Source organism: Setaria italica, chromosome VII (assembly GCF_000263155.2).
Source record: "Setaria italica strain Yugu1 chromosome VII, Setaria_italica_v2.0, whole genome shotgun sequence".
In the NCBI taxonomy this organism is placed as follows: Eukaryota; Viridiplantae; Streptophyta; class Magnoliopsida; order Poales; family Poaceae; genus Setaria; species Setaria italica.
Genome location: NC_028456.1, coordinates 28,692,783 through 28,709,285, shown reverse-complemented (window position 1 = coordinate 28,709,285; position 16,503 = coordinate 28,692,783). Strand labels below are relative to the sequence as shown.

At 46.9% G+C, this 16,503-nt stretch overlaps 3 protein-coding genes across 3 annotated transcripts; 2 read left to right on the top strand and 1 right to left on the bottom strand.

The window, feature by feature from the left end:
* The first annotated feature begins 2,227 nt into the window (after nt 1-2,227).
* Nucleotides 2,228-4,662, top strand: LOC101757377 (uncharacterized membrane protein At4g09580). Its single transcript, XM_004976599.2, has 4 exons — nt 2,228-2,388; nt 3,372-3,642; nt 3,809-3,979; nt 4,091-4,662. The coding sequence occupies exons 1-4, from the start codon at nt 2,228-2,230 to the stop codon at nt 4,250-4,252; spliced, it is 765 nt and encodes a 254-aa protein (XP_004976656.1). The 3' UTR covers nt 4,253-4,662.
* Nucleotides 4,663-5,576: 914 nt separating this feature from the next.
* On the top strand, nt 5,577-12,430 carry LOC101756976. Its single transcript, XM_012847560.2, has 12 exons — nt 5,577-6,619; nt 6,701-6,870; nt 7,266-7,314; nt 7,606-7,725; nt 7,810-7,904; nt 8,050-8,255; nt 8,551-8,739; nt 8,818-9,027; nt 10,954-11,107; nt 11,234-11,297; nt 11,385-11,459; nt 11,560-12,430. Exons 2-12 carry the CDS (start codon nt 6,805-6,807, stop codon nt 11,637-11,639), a joined length of 1,308 nt encoding a protein of 435 aa, XP_012703014.1. The 5' UTR covers nt 5,577-6,619; nt 6,701-6,804; the 3' UTR covers nt 11,640-12,430.
* A 286-nt stretch (nt 12,431-12,716) lies between these two features.
* LOC101756559 (WEB family protein At5g16730, chloroplastic) lies at nt 12,717-15,850 on the bottom strand. The gene is made up of 3 exons (XM_004976596.4): nt 15,569-15,850; nt 15,190-15,412; nt 12,717-15,103 (listed from the first exon to the last, which is right to left on the bottom strand). Exons 1-3 carry the CDS (start codon nt 15,586-15,588, stop codon nt 13,034-13,036), a joined length of 2,313 nt encoding a protein of 770 aa, XP_004976653.1. The 5' UTR covers nt 15,589-15,850; the 3' UTR covers nt 12,717-13,033.
* Nucleotides 15,851-16,503: the final 653 nt, after the last annotated feature.

The following is a 16,503-nucleotide window of genomic DNA, read 5'->3' as shown; positions in this document are numbered from 1 at the left end:
AAATTCCCTCTTGGTCCGGTAGTCCCTGTCCAACGGCCGGTAAAACGTGTCGCCCGTGCGACCTGTCGCACTCTCTGGCACAGTACGACACGTCCTCGTTTACTGATGAACAGTGGGCTGTTCTAGATGAAACAGGCTATCTCGATGTCGATTTACGATGGCCTTTACTTTGAAAAAAGATTTATGATGGTCTCGCACGCAAAAGCTGTCGGTAGAAAATATTTGATGCGCCTTCGCTGATGCCACCCGAGTAAAAACGAGTGTGACTGACAGCTTTGCTTTGACAGCCTCCCCGCCCCTGTCCCCGATGGTTAAGCTCGTCCGGTGCATGCTTATCTTATTGGCGCGACTCATCACGCGGCTTGATCTGTCACATTAGCCGGGTGGGATTAGTTTGACCACGGTGATTCTGATCAGTAATTTGGCCTCTCGAGTCTCGAGGCATATGCATGTGCAACAGCCGGACCGAAATTACCCGCTAATATTCTACTTATTACCCAGCAAAGCAGCACGACAAAAACATATCCATTCATTCATTCGTTCTGGATCACCACCAAACACAGTGATAGGCAACGGCAAACCGATCTGCCAACTGCCAAGTCGTTTCCAACGCTACGGCGCGCCTACCGCATTGAGGTTTTGTGAAGGCTGAAACTTTTGTGTTGCTGGCCCAGACAGGTCGGTAGGTCCAATGCGTCGTGTCTCTCTCGCTTGTAATCTCGTTCCGAGTCACTGCTGACCCTGCAAACCCTAGATGGCTAGATCTGCTACGGCGAGATCTGTTAGACTGTTACCGTTGCACAAGGATTTGCAATTTCAACCACCTCTCTTAATACAAGTTGGATCCTAGGCAGGCGCAGTGACAGACACACCAAAAACATGAATCTGTCTGAAATCTGCAAGTGCTCCACGCCGGGGCACGCGCCATCTCCGATCTACGGGCGACCGCGCGGCACATGCGCGCAAGGGGTAAGGGGATCTCGTAGTTTTCTACGACTGAACATGGCAGTGGCAGTTAGCGGTTAGCGTGGTGCGCCATGAGTGGGGGGAGGCCGGTGGTGGTGCGTGCCCTGGTGTGGTGGGTACCTGTAAAACGAACACATGGGAAGGGAAGGCCCGGGCGGCGGGTCAAACGGTGAGATAAACAAAAAAACAGGGCCTCGTTTATTCGCAGTCGTAGTAGCTCCATGTGGTGTAGTCGCGTCTCTCCGGCGATCCATCATTTGCCCAAAACGATTCATCCGTTCATTGATCGACAGAATTCGCGAGATACTCTCAAATAAAATTGTTTTTTTTTTGAGGTTCTTGTACTAAATCGTTGCAACTGTAGGAAACAGTACGCGTCCTCTCCGCTGCCGTCGTCGTCGATGACAGAGACCGAGGAGGGAGCCAGCCACATGGCCGTTGCTTCCACATCACGACGTGTGAGCTCCAGCCAAACGCCCAAAGGGCTCAGGGCCAATTCCCAAACCAAAGAGACGAACGACTGAGAAGCGAGAGCATTTTAAAAACGGGAGCACAACTCAATGTCAAAAACTGGAGGAGGCCACATTACTGGCAGCTGTCCATTTCAGCGTTTCTATTCGATTCAGCCGATTTAAAACGTGGAGCGAAACTGACGTGCTCACTGTTTTCATTCAACCAGGCAATGTCACACATCAGCAACATTTCAATCATGTTTACACAAAAACAAAAAAACACCTTCTGAAAACGAACACGATATATAAGCTTTTTTTTTTGATGCACTACTGGCTGGTGTTTGCTAAAAATAAGCAAGCAAGATAAGCCTGAGCAAACAACCATATCAAATTGGCCGAAACCCGGAGCCCCAAATGCTGCAGACCCAACAAAACCTGGCCAAAAGCATGTTTATCTTTACACCAACGCCAAGCAAGCAGCACGAGATGGGCAGCAGAAATTTTGTTCAGGCAGCCAGGAAAAGGCTAAAATAAAACAGGGGAGAGAATATTCTATTCCAGCTCTCCCCTCTCTCTCTCCCCCCTCCCTCCCTCCTTTCACGTACAGTATTAAAACTCCGCCAAGAAAAGCAACCTGAGGAGGAAGGAGAAAGAAAGGGGAGTGGGGAAGGGAAGGGGAGACAGGAGGGGGAGCCAAAGAAAGCTCTCTTCTTCCTCCTCTCGGATTTCATCTCTCTCTCGTTCTCTCTCTCTCTTCTCCTCGCCTGGTCCCCGGATTTTTGAAGGGGGAAGAGCAGGAGGAGGAGGGGATGGGGAGGGAGGAGAGGTTCCCGGTGTGGGAGGCCGCGCTCGGCGCCGGGGTCGCCGCCGCCTTCGCCGCCGGGCTCGTCGGAGTCTACCTTTCCATGCCGGACTCCGACTACAGCTTCCTCAAGTTGCCGCGCAACCTCGAGGAACTCCAAATCCTCACGTACGTTTCTCGTGCCCCTTCATTTCTTGTTCCGGTTGGTGTCTTGTCAGTTTTGTTCACGAAAGCTTCCGACTTTTTCTGCGGGAATTCCATTCAGGGTCTCATATGGTCATTAGCTGATCTGTGCTCGCAAATTGTCCCTATTCTATTAGTTTGTAAGGCGCAGTTCTATTTTTTTTTGAAAGATCGGCACAATTCTATTTCCATTTTTAAATGGCATGCTTTTCGTGGATTGGCGTTTGCGGGAATGGAGCATTTGATTGGTGGTAGTTTGTAAGGAATTAGGTAGTGATTTTCTCATTATTTGGAATGGATCTCAGCGTTAGTTTGGTGCGAATTTTTAGTTCCAATGTAAAAAGTATAGCATGGATCTGGCGACGTTGCGACTCGCGCTGCTGATTTCGTTAATTCAGACTTGCAAACGGATGGTTTGTTTGTGTTCTAGATCAATGTAAACTTTCCTTCAAATTAGAAAGATTAGGTTTCTTAATAATAAGGTGCGCCGTCTTCAAATACCGCTTAGTGTTTGTGCTGTTGGTCGAACCATTTTAGATCTGACGAGTGACCACCGATTGATTTGAATTACAACCTGTTTATGCAATTCAAATCCAGCATTGCTCTGATTCCCTGGATCAACTTTCTGGAAAGGTGACGTAATTATGCCACTTTAATTACCATGTCACTTTCGTTCCAGCTACAATTGCCATATGCTTTGGACTTGGTCTTAGCGTGTTCCATGTGCCTTGAGCTAGGTATTGGATAATGGCACAGGATATGATCTGTCCACACACGTCAGCTATTTGTTTCCCCATATTAATGATATCCACATTGCCTTCTGGTTCCTTGCAACTACTGAAATGGAAATGCCCTTTGTTTTTTAATTGCTGAATTGAAAGTTCAGATGTGTGCGTAGTGGATAGTAAATGCTTCTACTGAAATGGAAATGCCCTTTGTTTTCTAACCATCAGTTGGTTTCTTTGCAGTGGCCATCTTGAGAACTATACTAGTGACTACACCCTACAGGTGTTGGTAGGTTATTGCGCTGTGTACATCTTCATGCAGACCTTCATGATCCCGGGGACAATATTCATGTCACTGCTTGCCGGAGCTCTATTTGGGCAACTACGGGGCGTGGCTCTGGTGGTCTTTGCTGCCACTGCTGGTGCTTCTTCATGCTATTTCCTCTCGAAGATGATTGGGAAGCCACTGGTGTTCTCGCTGTGGCCAGATAAGCTCAGCTTCTTCCAGAAGCAGGTAATCTCAGAGTCAACATTTCTTGTTGTAGGGTTCACCCTACACTATTGTTCTGCTATACTTAAATGTTTATTCTGAATAGCTTTGTGCTTCATTTAAGCTATTTTATTTATGATCCATAGACTCTGTAGTTCATTACTGAGAAGTAAATTTTCTTTCATTTCAGGTTGCTAAAAGGCGAGAGAAGCTGTTGAATTACATGCTTTTCCTCAGGGTCACCCCAACATTGCCAAATACCTTCATCAACTTAGCTTCACCAATAGTAGATGTCCCCTACCATACATTCTTACTGGCAACTCTCATTGGTCTCATCCCAGCTGCTTACGTGACTGTGAGGGTAAGTTTTTACCTTCAGATACGATGCCTGTCTGCCTGTTGCCTGCATTGCTGTTTTTTTTTTGGCGCTAATACAATTCTTCTTTTTTTTCCCCAACTGTTGTGCATTCAGGCTGGAATTGCTCTTGGAGAGTTAACTTCACTGAGTGACCTGTATGACACCCAGTCAATAGCGCTGCTATTCCTGATCGGTGTTGTTTCAGTCACTCCAGCACTGTTGGGAAAGGACGAGGCGCAAGAAAAACCATCGGAAATGGTGGTAGGCGCTTCATGATCGCCAAAGCATCACGCGGCGTCCACCTCACCTGTATATATCAGCATCCAGAATGTAGTGGCTTCATTAGTTCGGATCGACAGGCCCTTGTGGCCGGATGACAGATGGTTCGCATGGCTGCGCAGCTTGGCGGGACCTCAGCCCGAAGCCCGGCCATCGCCCACCTACAGAGGAACCTGTGTTGCCATCATCAGAAACATTATCTGGTGGCCACTCATCACATCATGGATGAATGAACCTGGAAAGCAGGGTGCCCATTAGACGAGCTGCTCTGATGTAAACGAGCAGTGCTGTTCAGATGGGAAAATCATTGTAGTTCAATCCTTGTATATATACACACTGACCAGATTCATTCAATCCATATTCGGTGGTTCAAAGATAATGCCTTGTCGAGCTGTTGTGTTCCTGAATCTCTTGCTCCATTTCGAGTTTACCTTCCGTGCCTGATTGCCTGTGGCCTACTGTTGCATGAAGTGGGTTGCATTGGCAAGTGATGCCTACCCTGTCGGTTTAGAAACAACCGACAACCGAGCTTGGTGCTATGCTATGGCAAGTGATGCAGACGGGTAAATTTGTTATGACAAATCTGTTTCTGATAACCAGACGGGTAATATGTTTGGTGAGCTTGAACAGAAACACCAGGCAATGTGCCGTTAGTTTTCAAACAAACTGCTTCTGATGATCTTGCTACAATGCCGCTTTTAGTTTGTGATGTGCCTGTCATCTCCATCATCCTTCCGTCATCTTCCCGCTTGATGGCGAACAGCTCCACTGCTCCAGCACGTCGCCGGCAGGCCAATAACGTCGATCGTCGGACGGTGAATGAAGCCCACCGTGCGTGGTGGGCGTTACTGTGGGCGTAAGAGCTTCATCTATAAGCCCATTAAGGTCCATCGGTTCCTATCTACTGTAATTCTTCTTCCCAGTCGCCTCCGCCGCGACTTCTTCTCCGCACGCCGCGCCCGACGTCTTCCACCACCGCTCCCTCTGTCGCTGCCCCGGCCGGCGGCTGCCGCGCCGCTCGCCCACCAACCGCCACGCCGCCTGCCCACCATCCGCCGCTGCCGCAGCTTCTTCTTCCTCGCACCTAACGGCTTCTCCTACCCCGCCGCCTCCTCCACCGCCCCGGCCGGCGGCGCCTGGAGCCCCGCCGCGCCGCCCGCCTACCATCCGCCGCCACCCTTCCGAATTCGGCGTTCCTCGTTGCCCCCGCCGCCGGCACCGCCCACCGGGCGCCCGCGGCGCTCCCGCGCCACCTCGCCCTCCGCTGCCGGTCGTACCGCCACCGCCGCCCCCCGACCTTCTCCTCTAAGGCCGGTGGCCATTGGAGCCCCACCCCCCGGAAACCCGAAACCCTAAATCGCCGCCGCCTCGACCACCACCCACGGACGGCGGCAAGGTCGCCACCGAGCTGCTCCCACCCACCTCTCACCCCTCCGTTCCCAAGGCGAGCCGCGCGGGGGCGACAGGGGTGAAGCGCGGCATCGGGCATGGAGGCAGGCGGCGGAGGAAGACGAAGCGGATCGGATAGCCAAAAGTGTGTGCACGAATCTTAAAGCATTTGCGATTAACTAGTCTTCCCACCTTCCAGAAGATGGATAGGATTTCCGGTGCGTGGTGGGTTGCACCGGGGGCTACTATCTATCTTGTGGAAAATAGATAGGCCTCTCATCTTCCAGCCCACCTCGGCCCATCAAACGCTTTCTCTTCCTTTCTTCTTCCCCGCCAGTTCCCTACCCCGCCGCCTCCTCCACCACCCCGGGCGGCGGCTGCCGCCCCGCCCGCCCACCGTCCACCGCCGCCCTTCCTAACCCGATTCCCCTCGCGACCCCGCCACCGACCGCGGCCCACCGGCTGTCTGGCCCTGCCCGGCCGGCGGCGCTCCCGCGCCGCCTCGCCTCCGCCGCCGGGCCTGCAGCCGCCCTCAACCTCCTCCCTCCTCTAGGTCCGCAGGACATTGAAGCCCCAGAAACTCGAAACCCTAACCTCCGCCCGGCTGACCCACACCTCCACCGGCCTTGGCCAATCGCTCCCACCCGCTCCCGATCCCGCCGCCCAGCTTCCTCCCCCGACCTTGGACACCGCAGCGGCAGCGTGCGACGATGAGAGAGAGAGAGAGAGGCGGGGAGGCGACATAAAGAAGGGGAAAGAAGATCGTGCGGTTGAGAGCAGCCGCACGAATCTTAAAGATTGGAAGGTTAAGAGCCTATCCACCTTCCGGAAGATGGATAGGATTTCCGAGTTGCACCTGGTGCTTGAATCGAGCCCAACTCGCATTGCGGCGACCCACCGAATTCACGGGCTCCTTATGGGCCTCGAACAGTCTAATCACATTCCATGGCTCATTTGGGCCTGACCACAAGAGTAGTAAGTTGATTCCTGTTAAACATTGAGCCCACTTTTCCAGAAAAAACAATCGAGCCCACTCGTCAGCCTCCACTTCCACAGCCGCTCCTCGTTCGTCGGCTCGTCGCCCCCAGTCTCCACCGCTGCGGAGAGCAGCCGGCGACGCCACACGCCGGCAGGCCGGGAAGGGGAAGCAGAGCACGCGCATGCTGGGATTTCTCCGCCGCGCCGTCCGCGCGGCAGTGTCCTCTCCGGCGGCGAGCATCCGACAGGTGGGCCTGATTTTCCATTCCTCTGAGCGTGTGCCGCTTTGTTGCGATTCACTCCGTCCATTCCGCGGCCGCGCTAATTTGGTTGGTTTAGGAAGTGATTTGGGCGTACAGAAACCTTGGAATGCTGATGCGTAGAGCTCTAATGTTGAACTGACGATTAAAGAGGTAGGTGTTGTTCAGTAGACTATTCAAATAGATGGGTTGTAGTTTAGCATGCTGCAGTCCCGGGTGGCGTGCTGTTGGGTGATCTAAGAGCTGGTTACGAGTATCGGTTTATGGTGAAATTTGTTGAGGGTTCCGTGTAGACGCTGCACTTAGTTGTGATTGTGGTAAATAGCAGTGCTCTATGTGAACTTGTGAAGCCTGACTGAACGTTTGATTTCTGAATTTTGCAGTTTCAGTGTGCATACCATAGAAGCAACGAGAGGTTACCACCTGCCCGAGGTAAGTGTCGTCAATGGCCATACTCTCCCCTTCCTAGTTGCTAGAGAACTCTTGATCTAATATCTGTGTTAAGCCTATGAACTTCTCATATCTAGTTATGAGTGTCTCTCATATCTAGTTATGAGTGTCTCAAAAGACAGGCTATGGTGTGCAACACCAAACTCTGATTTGGGCAATTGTCTATGCGACTTACTGCTTATTATGTCAAGCTCGATACTATGTTTTGTTTCATTTGGCCAGTCACTACAAATGTCTGCAAATTCGTCCTCTATTCTTTGTTGCACAGAGAAGACCAAGATGTTTCATATGGTCTTAATTGGGCTATTGCTGGAAGAGGTGTCATTGTGAAAGATAAGGTGTTCCATAACTTGGAGACATCCGAGCTTCAGAAAGGCGGTGCTACTTACCCAGGCATGTGCAAAACAATCCTGTTTTGATGTGTACATAAAATCGATACTAATTGTGCAACTCTGTGCCTGCATCTGGAGCATGCAGACTGTTTGTCTGGCATTCCGCTTCACGTTAGAGGAGATGTCATTGGCGGGGTCCCTGATGTTTCGAAAGCTCTATTTGCAAAGCTTCTGAAACTGGTGCGTTCTAAGCTTTGGCTTCAGCCCTCAATGTGATTCTCATGAATAGAGCTGAAATAATGTTAACCTTTATAAAGGATCCAAAATTTTGAGCCAACTCTTCTGAACATCTCCCAGTGTTTTGATGGACTTATTGCTTATATAGGTCACGTTTCACCTTTCATCCATCTCATGTCTATATGTTCAAGATGGTGCCATTGGTTCCTCAGCAGAATGTGATGCAAAGGTCCGAATCATTAGTGATAACCCCTCTGCTGTTATGTTACTGTCAAATATCCTTTGGAAAATACCAGATCGTGCGATTTCCCATGACACAAACCCTTTGACTATATATGCTACCAGTTCCATAAGGTATATTTTCTTTTCATTCTTTCACAAATGATTTTCTTTTAACTTGTTCCTTCATTCAACTAATATCTTTAGTAACAAGAACAAAAACATGTACTCCCTCCATCCCAAATTATAAGTCGCTTTGACTTTTTTGGTACATCCACTTTGCTATGCATCTAGACATATTGTTATATCTATATACATAGCAAAGTGAATGTATCAAAAAAGTCAAAGCGACTTATAATTTGGGATGGAGGGAGTAGTTGGCTATAAAGGAAGGCTAATTAATATCTTTCTTTATGAATGTTTGAAACAGTAATAACATCAAGTCTCTTCTTGGTTCTGGGACACAATACGCTAATGGATTTGCAGCAGCCGACATTGAACGCTCATCTCTAATTCTGTGCCGTAAAGCATTCGCTGATTCAGCTATTGTGAAAGATGCACTTACTGCTATGTCAGCCCCGATATTATCTGCAAGAGGCGGCCTCCCTGTTCCAGGCTGGTAAAGTTTGCTTATTATTCTTTCTTCTTACTTTTTCTGAAATGTTTTCTTATTTTTCTTCTATGTTGTGTGTTTCAGGCTTCTGAGCTTTGGTGGTCGTGTTGTATTATTGTTTGCTCCAGTGGAGATCATCAGGTCCTGCTCTGAAATTCAGAATGTTCTATTGTCAATTGACTGTGGTGCAGCCATATCTTCTAAATGGTCTACTGTGCTTTTCCCAACAAAGTCAAGAAGGGAACCAAAGTTGTTTGCCAAACCATCTACTGTAATTATTGTATCAGCTGATAGGTAATGAACAGCCTCTGCTTTGATAACATGATTTCTCTTTGTTTAAAAAACGCGATCTATGAAATGCTGTAACATCTCTTTTGCTAAACAGCAACATTAGCATATAACTAGTCCATCAACCCATACTCCCGCATGGGCTAATATTTTTAAAAGCTATTGTATTTGAAAATTATTTAGAAATTAAAATCCTAGATAATAATCAAAATTGTTTACCTACTACTCTCTCATTCTTAAATACTTCAATATAATACTCATATAGATGTGTACTTATCTTTATCCAGTTTTGATTGATTTTTAATTAGTAATTACTCTATACACCTTTTCATTCACATTCACACTTTTTTTTATTTTGTATCTCACCTCCATACATTGCGTTTAGCATAAAAATCAATATTTTTCATCACTTCCTCCTATGCATGTATAAATGGTCTATATGGTGACACTCATGATGTGTATATACCTTAGCTTAGTATTTCTATATTAACAATGACATAAATGGGTAATTTAGAATAATATATTACTTAACTTTTGAACATTTATATATGATGCACATGAAGATAATTAGATTAAGATCTAGGTGTTTACTTTAGATTATTTTTAATAACGACATACGTGGGTAACTTAGATACAAATTTATTAGATTGACATTTTAAATTATGCTTTATAATGATATGCATGAGTAAATTGGATGAAGATTACGGGGTTATTTTAGATTATTTTTATAACGACAAAGCTCGGTAATTTAGATATAGGTTTAGAGTTTATTGTAAAATATTTTCAAAATTACCCTAAAAAGAATATTTTCAAAATGATAGTGGTGGAAAACTTTTTAGAAAATATAATAGACCAATGACTATGATTATTAGAGTTTGCAGGATTGATGTTTGGTGTTTCTGATTTTCGTGAAATTTTTTAGAATTTGTCTTTTTTTCTACCGTGTCTTGTGAGAACTAATGTGGAGTCTAAAAAAAATGAGGCCACATTGCCACAAAACTATTACCTTGAGCTACCTCTCATTTGTAAAATATTCAAACACAATATTTCTATAGATATATACTTATTATCTTCATCCGATTGTGATAGATTTTAGTTAGTAATTAGTCTATAATGTTTTCATCCACATTTATTATCTTTAACTTTCAGTTTGCATCACAGGTATGCGTTTGAATTTATTTAATGGACCCTAAGTTTGAGCTATGATTTGACACAGAAATTTATATCCTCTATTTCTTTGTAAATGGTGACGCACATCATGCGTATATACCTTAATTATTATACCATATATCAATAGTGTAGGAAATAGATGATTTAGAATCATATATTGGTGTATATTTTAAGTAAGGTGATTTGCATTCAAATGTATGGTTACCTCATGTTATTTTGAATAATGGCATATATATGTGGTTAATATATATGCAAATTTAAGGGGTTAGTTTAAGTTATTTTTTAAGTATTAGTGGTGGGCAATTTAATTGCAAATTTAGGGGGTTATTTTAAATATTGTTTATAATGGCATAAGTGGGTAATTTTGATGAAGTTTAGGGGTTTACTTTACTTTATTTTATATAATGGTAGAGGTGGGTAATTTAGATACAGATTTAGGGGGTTACTTTGAACTATTTTCATAATGGCTAGGTGGGTAATTTTTTAGAAAACACAATAGATCCAATGGCTATGATGATTTGAGTCTACAGATTGATGGCCAGATGTTTTGCTTTTTTGCGAGAATTTCTAGGATTTCTCTATTTTTCTAGAGTGTCCACCTAGGATCCTATGTGGCTTCACTGGAGGCTTCAAAAGGAGTCTCCAATTAGTAATAGTAAGATTGTCTGACAGTTAAAATGAAATAAACTAGTAGCTGCGAGGATAAGAAGGAATGGGACTCCGAGTTTGCTAACAATGTGATGCTGTCTTTTGTACTTTCAGCACTGGTGCCGTACCATCTGTGTCACAGCTCTCTCCTGGCCAGGCTGCTTACCATTTCTTGTCTGGATATCACGATGGTAAATTTGTCCCAGCTTACAGCAGGGCCCCCTCTCCTGCTGACCCACTTGCACTTGCAGGTTCCTTATTCTCACATGTAGGTGGCTCAATTTTTTTGCTTGTTTTTCTCTGGTTATTTAGTAACTAGTGTTAGCTCTCTACCTTCTGCCTATTACTATTTTTCTGGTATTGGCAACTGAAGATTGATGTGCTACTTTTGCAGTTGAAAGAAGATGATGCACCAGCATATCTGATCAATGCTAAGCACTCTGGAAAGTACATTGATGGTATTATAACATGAGCTTTTTCCTTTCATGTATTATTCAGCTTTCCTTTCTGGAAGGGACACTAAGATGACAAACATTGTCAAACAGGCAAGGGGCTTATGAAACTATTAGAGTTAGCACTATCTCACAACCTGCCTGACATCAAAACTGAAGACTTTAGAGGTAAATAGTTCTTTGATACGTACAATCAATATCATGGTAAGCGGTATCCCTAAAGTGTAGTCCTGCTTTAACAGAAAAAAACCACATCTTTTGATTGCAGTTGGCGAACTTAAGGGGAAGTACAGGAGCTTTCTATCCAGCAAGTTTGGCAATCGTTTGCCTGAGGATTTTTCTTTCTAGGATATGTACTCTGATGCTGTAGTGTACATTTAGCTTGTATTGACATAGATTTACATATTAACTTGATAGATCTCCTATTCTGTCTCAACTACAAAATACTACATTATTAGCTTATGTAGTTACGTTTCCTCCCTCTTGGCGCTTGGATTGGATACTGTAATGGACCATGAGTTGACTTGTGCATAGTCATTTCAGTCAAAGTTTTGTTAAGCATCAGACTGTAGAAAAGTTTCAGTACACCAGACTGCACTATTCTGTGGAATCGATTCGGGTCAGCTTTGCAGTTGGGAAAGGTATATTGTTGCACTAAATGTTTAGTCATTCATGCTGCACTGTTACCGTTTCAACTTTACAGGACACTGTCCCTTCGGCTCCATTACTTCTGCTGGAGCATCAGAGTGCACTATGCAGTGAAACGTTGGAGGACACGATAAAAGGCGTCAACCGTCGACATTGAAATTGAAGCCTACCGTTCAGTTCATGCGGGGAGCCGTCAGAGCTTCACATGGTTTCACTGAGAAAAACCGGTGCGATGGTCCCCCTAACCCCTGTACCATGCATGCATCTCCATGTGTAGCTGATCTGCATCCACAAGACACAGGAGAACAGGCAGTGCAGGTACGGACTTGCATCACTGTTACCAATATCGAATCCCATCCGAATCTCGCATATTTGGCATGAAAGTTTCAACCGATTTGGCGGTGGACATGGTAATGACTACTGTAATGAGCACCTGATCTTTTGGTGCTGCGGATAGGCTCATTTATTTCAGGCACGTCACTTTGAAAGTTTGCATAATCGCCTAGCTGCTTCTCCTATGCATCCTTGTGAGTCAACTGAATAATCTGGAAGTGCTCACAATTGCATAATTTGGAAATAACATGTACCCGTATAATGTAGCCCCTTATATTGACTTTATAATTAGAGAAGTGGGGCAAATGCCAAAAAAATGTTGCTGGAGCAAACCCATTATTGAGGAGCAACAGCCTCATCAAGAACCCAACTGGCTATCACATGCTTAACATGCCTTTTCCATTCAATAATGCATCATGACCCATTACTATCATCACTCTGTAATGTCAGCTCAGGAACATGGTTGTCATCATTTCCTTAAAACATTCTGCTAGCAGTATAACTGATTGGAAAATCTTTGCTTCAAGCAACATAAATAGAGCATATATGACAATTACAAGAGCTAGAATATGAATGATCATCAATCATACAAAATGTAAGACATGAACTCAATGGTTGTAAATACATCGGACATTTTGTATCCTTTGAAGCATCCATCATTTGCTTTGCCATAACATGGAGGGAGGCTCAGGAACTAGATGGCTAGTCAAAGAAATATGTCACATAGCATAGAACAAAGAATATCATCAGATGGTTTTATGCTAATTTTCGCTTTTCTTCTTCAGCAAACCACCAAATCTCTTCAGCAAAGGTTTCTTCTTTTGCTGCTGTTGCTGCTTGGTTGGTGATGTGCTGCCACTGTTTTCCTTTGTCGAGTGCAACCCATTGCTGTCAAGAGCTGCATCTCCCTTGTTTGATTCCAAATCAACTTGTGAGTCGCCGTCATTCTCCTTCTCCTTAGATGAATCATAGTCAGTGTACTTGCTGTTCTCCCACATTTTCGCAACTACCACAACAGGTTCATCGTCCTCTTCACTGCCCCCCTTCTCATTATCTTCTTGCTTGGTGCTACCATTTATCATGCCATCTTTTGCATTAGCAAGCTGGGAAGAGAGCTCCTTAATCTTCTCAGATGAAGCTGATTCTTTAGCCTGCAAATCATCGTTCTCCTGTTTTATGTTCTGCAGCTCATTCTCTTTGTCTAATAGCTTCTCCTTCCATTGGATAGTTTCAGCCTTAGCTTCCTCTTTGATCTTGTTAGCTTCCATAAGCTGAGCTTCAAGGTGCTGCATCTTCTCCTGCAACTCAGCATTTTCATTTTCCTTGTCCTTAACCATCTCCAAGGTCCTGTCCATCTGAACTCTGATAGCGACTATTTCTTCTTCTGAATTCTTAATAGAATTGACAAAACTTAGCTCCTTGGACTGCCATTCCTCATGCGCGTTCTTAGCTTCTGCTTCTAGTCTTTCAACTGTCTTTGTAAGGCAAACCTTCTCATAGTTTGCTTCATCAAGCATTACCTCATAGTTCTCCTTAGTATTCTTCAGACTCATGTTAAGCTCCTCTACTTGTGCTTGAGCCTGCTCAATCTCATCTTGTTTGAGAAGGTACTTCTCCTGCGCTTCCCTAGATTCAGCTGACATTTCCTGTAAGGCCGAGGCCAGACCTTCCATTGCCTTCTTAACTTTCTCAACTTCATCTCTGCTAGCTTCAAGCTCCTCAGCCAGCTGGTGGTTCTGTTCAGTCAATGTCTCTATTTCTGAACTAGCATTTTTATCACTGTTCAGAGCATCCATTTTCTCTTCTTCCGCTGCACGGAGCTTCAACCTAAGCCCTTCGACCTCCGCCCATAAATCAGTTGCCTCTTTCTCTGCAGCAGCTAGCCGTTCGCCGGACACATCAATATCCCCCTTCTGTCTAGCAACCTCATCCTCCAAGAACCTGACCTTGTCCTCAAGAGCAGCAACTTTGGATTCTTTGTCGCGGAGCAAACTACTTGTTGCATCCAGTTCTTCCATCGCGGAATTCAAAGACTCACCCTTCAAAATATTAGACTGGTCGGCTTCTTCCAATCTGACCTCCAGCAGCTGTGCCTTCTTCTGCCATTCATCAGCTAATTCGCCTGACTCTGAGCATACCTTCTTAGCATCAGCAATATCAACCTTAAGTTCTTGAACCATGCACTCCAATCCAACTGCTTTCTCTTCAGCAGCCTTTGCTTTCTCAAGCTCGAGCTTTAATGCAGAGTTCTCTGTTTCAAGCTTCTGAATCCTCTCGGTGGTCTTCCTCGCCTTGCCATCCACCTTGGAATCAACCAGCTCTTTGAGGCGCTTAACCTCTGCAGTGAGGAGCTCAACTTCCTCAGCCTTCGCCTCAGAAGCCCTAATGGCACCATCTACCTGGCTGAGCGCTTCGTTCTTGGCATCGATTGCATCAGCCAGCTCATACCTTGCCTTCTCAAGCTGCTCCACAGTCGACCGCAACACGGCAGCGTCAACCTCCTGCTGGCTCTGCATGCTCTCCAGCTTCCTCTGCACAGACTCGATGCTTGCCTGCTCCGAATCACCAGCAGGGAATTTCTCAGCCTCCGACGCCTCTGCGGCCCTCCTCTGCACATCCAGCGCCTCCTGCAGCTTGGTATTGGCCTCATCAGCCACCTTCTTGGCAATCCCCAGCTCCTCGAGGACTTTCCCCTTCTCCTTCTCTTTCTCCACCAACTGCTCTTTGGCCTTCACGAGCTCCTCCTGAACCGCGGCAAGCTGCGCCTGCAGCTCCTGAGGCGGCTTCACGGCCTGCTGCTCCTGCGCCGGCTTCGTAGCCTTCCCTTGCTTCTGAAACCAAGAATAACAACTCAGAATTCCGCGAAAAGCACAAAGATTTTGGTGTCCACAGCGGCGGTAGTCGCGAACAGCCATACCTCTGGAGGCGTTGCGAGCTTGGAGGCGGCCTTGGGCGTGGGCGCCTTGCGGTCGGCCGACCCAGGGGACTTGTCGGCCGCGCGCGGCGTGCCATGGGCGGCGCTAGCCTTGGGCACGGCCGGCTTGCGAGGCTTGCTGTCCTTGGGGGTCGGCGGCGTGCCGGCGCCGCCCTTCTTCTCCTTCTCCGGCTTGCCGTTGCTCTTCGCCTCCGCCAAGCCAGATCTGCGCTCCAAGAAACCAAACCCACCGTCAAGCAACGAAACCACCACCTCCACCCGCCCACGGCCCGCGGAGATCCAGCCACCTCACCGGGACCTCGCGGCGATCAGTAACCGGAACCGCAGCGCAGATAGAGAAGGGACTGGTGGGGGTACTCACTTGGTCTTGGAGCCCTGCATTGCTGCGCCGCTGCCGCTGCCTCCGCTGGTGGTGCTGCTTCGTCTCCTCCTCCCGCCTGCGCTTGGTGCGTCACTCTCCAACGGACGGGGAGAGAGAGAGAGAGAGGCGCTAATGAATGCGAGAAATTGGGGGGAAGGAGCGGTGGGTGAGCGGTTGCGGCCGCTCTGCCACTAGTTGAAGAAGATGGACGGAGTGGGGGGGCTCGCGGGGGCGCGGGGCTACAAGACACCGGCGCCGATCAGTATCCCTGTGGGTTGCTGTTGCGCTGGGGTCTTCACATTTTCCTCGCAGGTTTTTATTTGGTGGGGAGAGAGAGGGAGAGGCGAAGCGGCCGGATCACCGGACAGGCACGGCCATGCATGCTGGGCGGCCAGCGAGACCGGCGGATGAGTTGGAACACTGGGCCTGCTGCGGCTGCGGTATCACGGCACTCTCGCGGCGTTTTGTATCCTCCTATCAAAGCAGACGAAAATCCTTTCCATTCCATGTGTTTTGTTTTTCTTTCGTTGTCTTGTTAGCCCTTGCATAATGAAGCACGCAGCATGGTCCCTGCAGACTCCCTATTGCTTTCAAAAAGAAAAAGGAAAGAAAATGATTTCTCGTATGTTTATTTGACTAGTGGTACTAGAGTCTTCGATACGTCTCGACCCGATTTGCTGGTGGCTGTGTATGGAACCGTTCGGCGCCTCGCATCGGATTCCGGATATGATCGCTGAGGATTTCCAGGTCGGCGTGTCGTCTTGCTCGTCAGCCCTTCCTGGAGACTCGTGGCCGGCGCACGGAACGAGCCCGACATGCATGATTAGCAGGAGTAATTTACCCGCGAGTAGTCACCGCTCACGGCGTAGTCCGATGATTCCTGAATCCAACAGCATGATTCTAGTACTACGAGCAAATTAACCTAGGAATCTGGC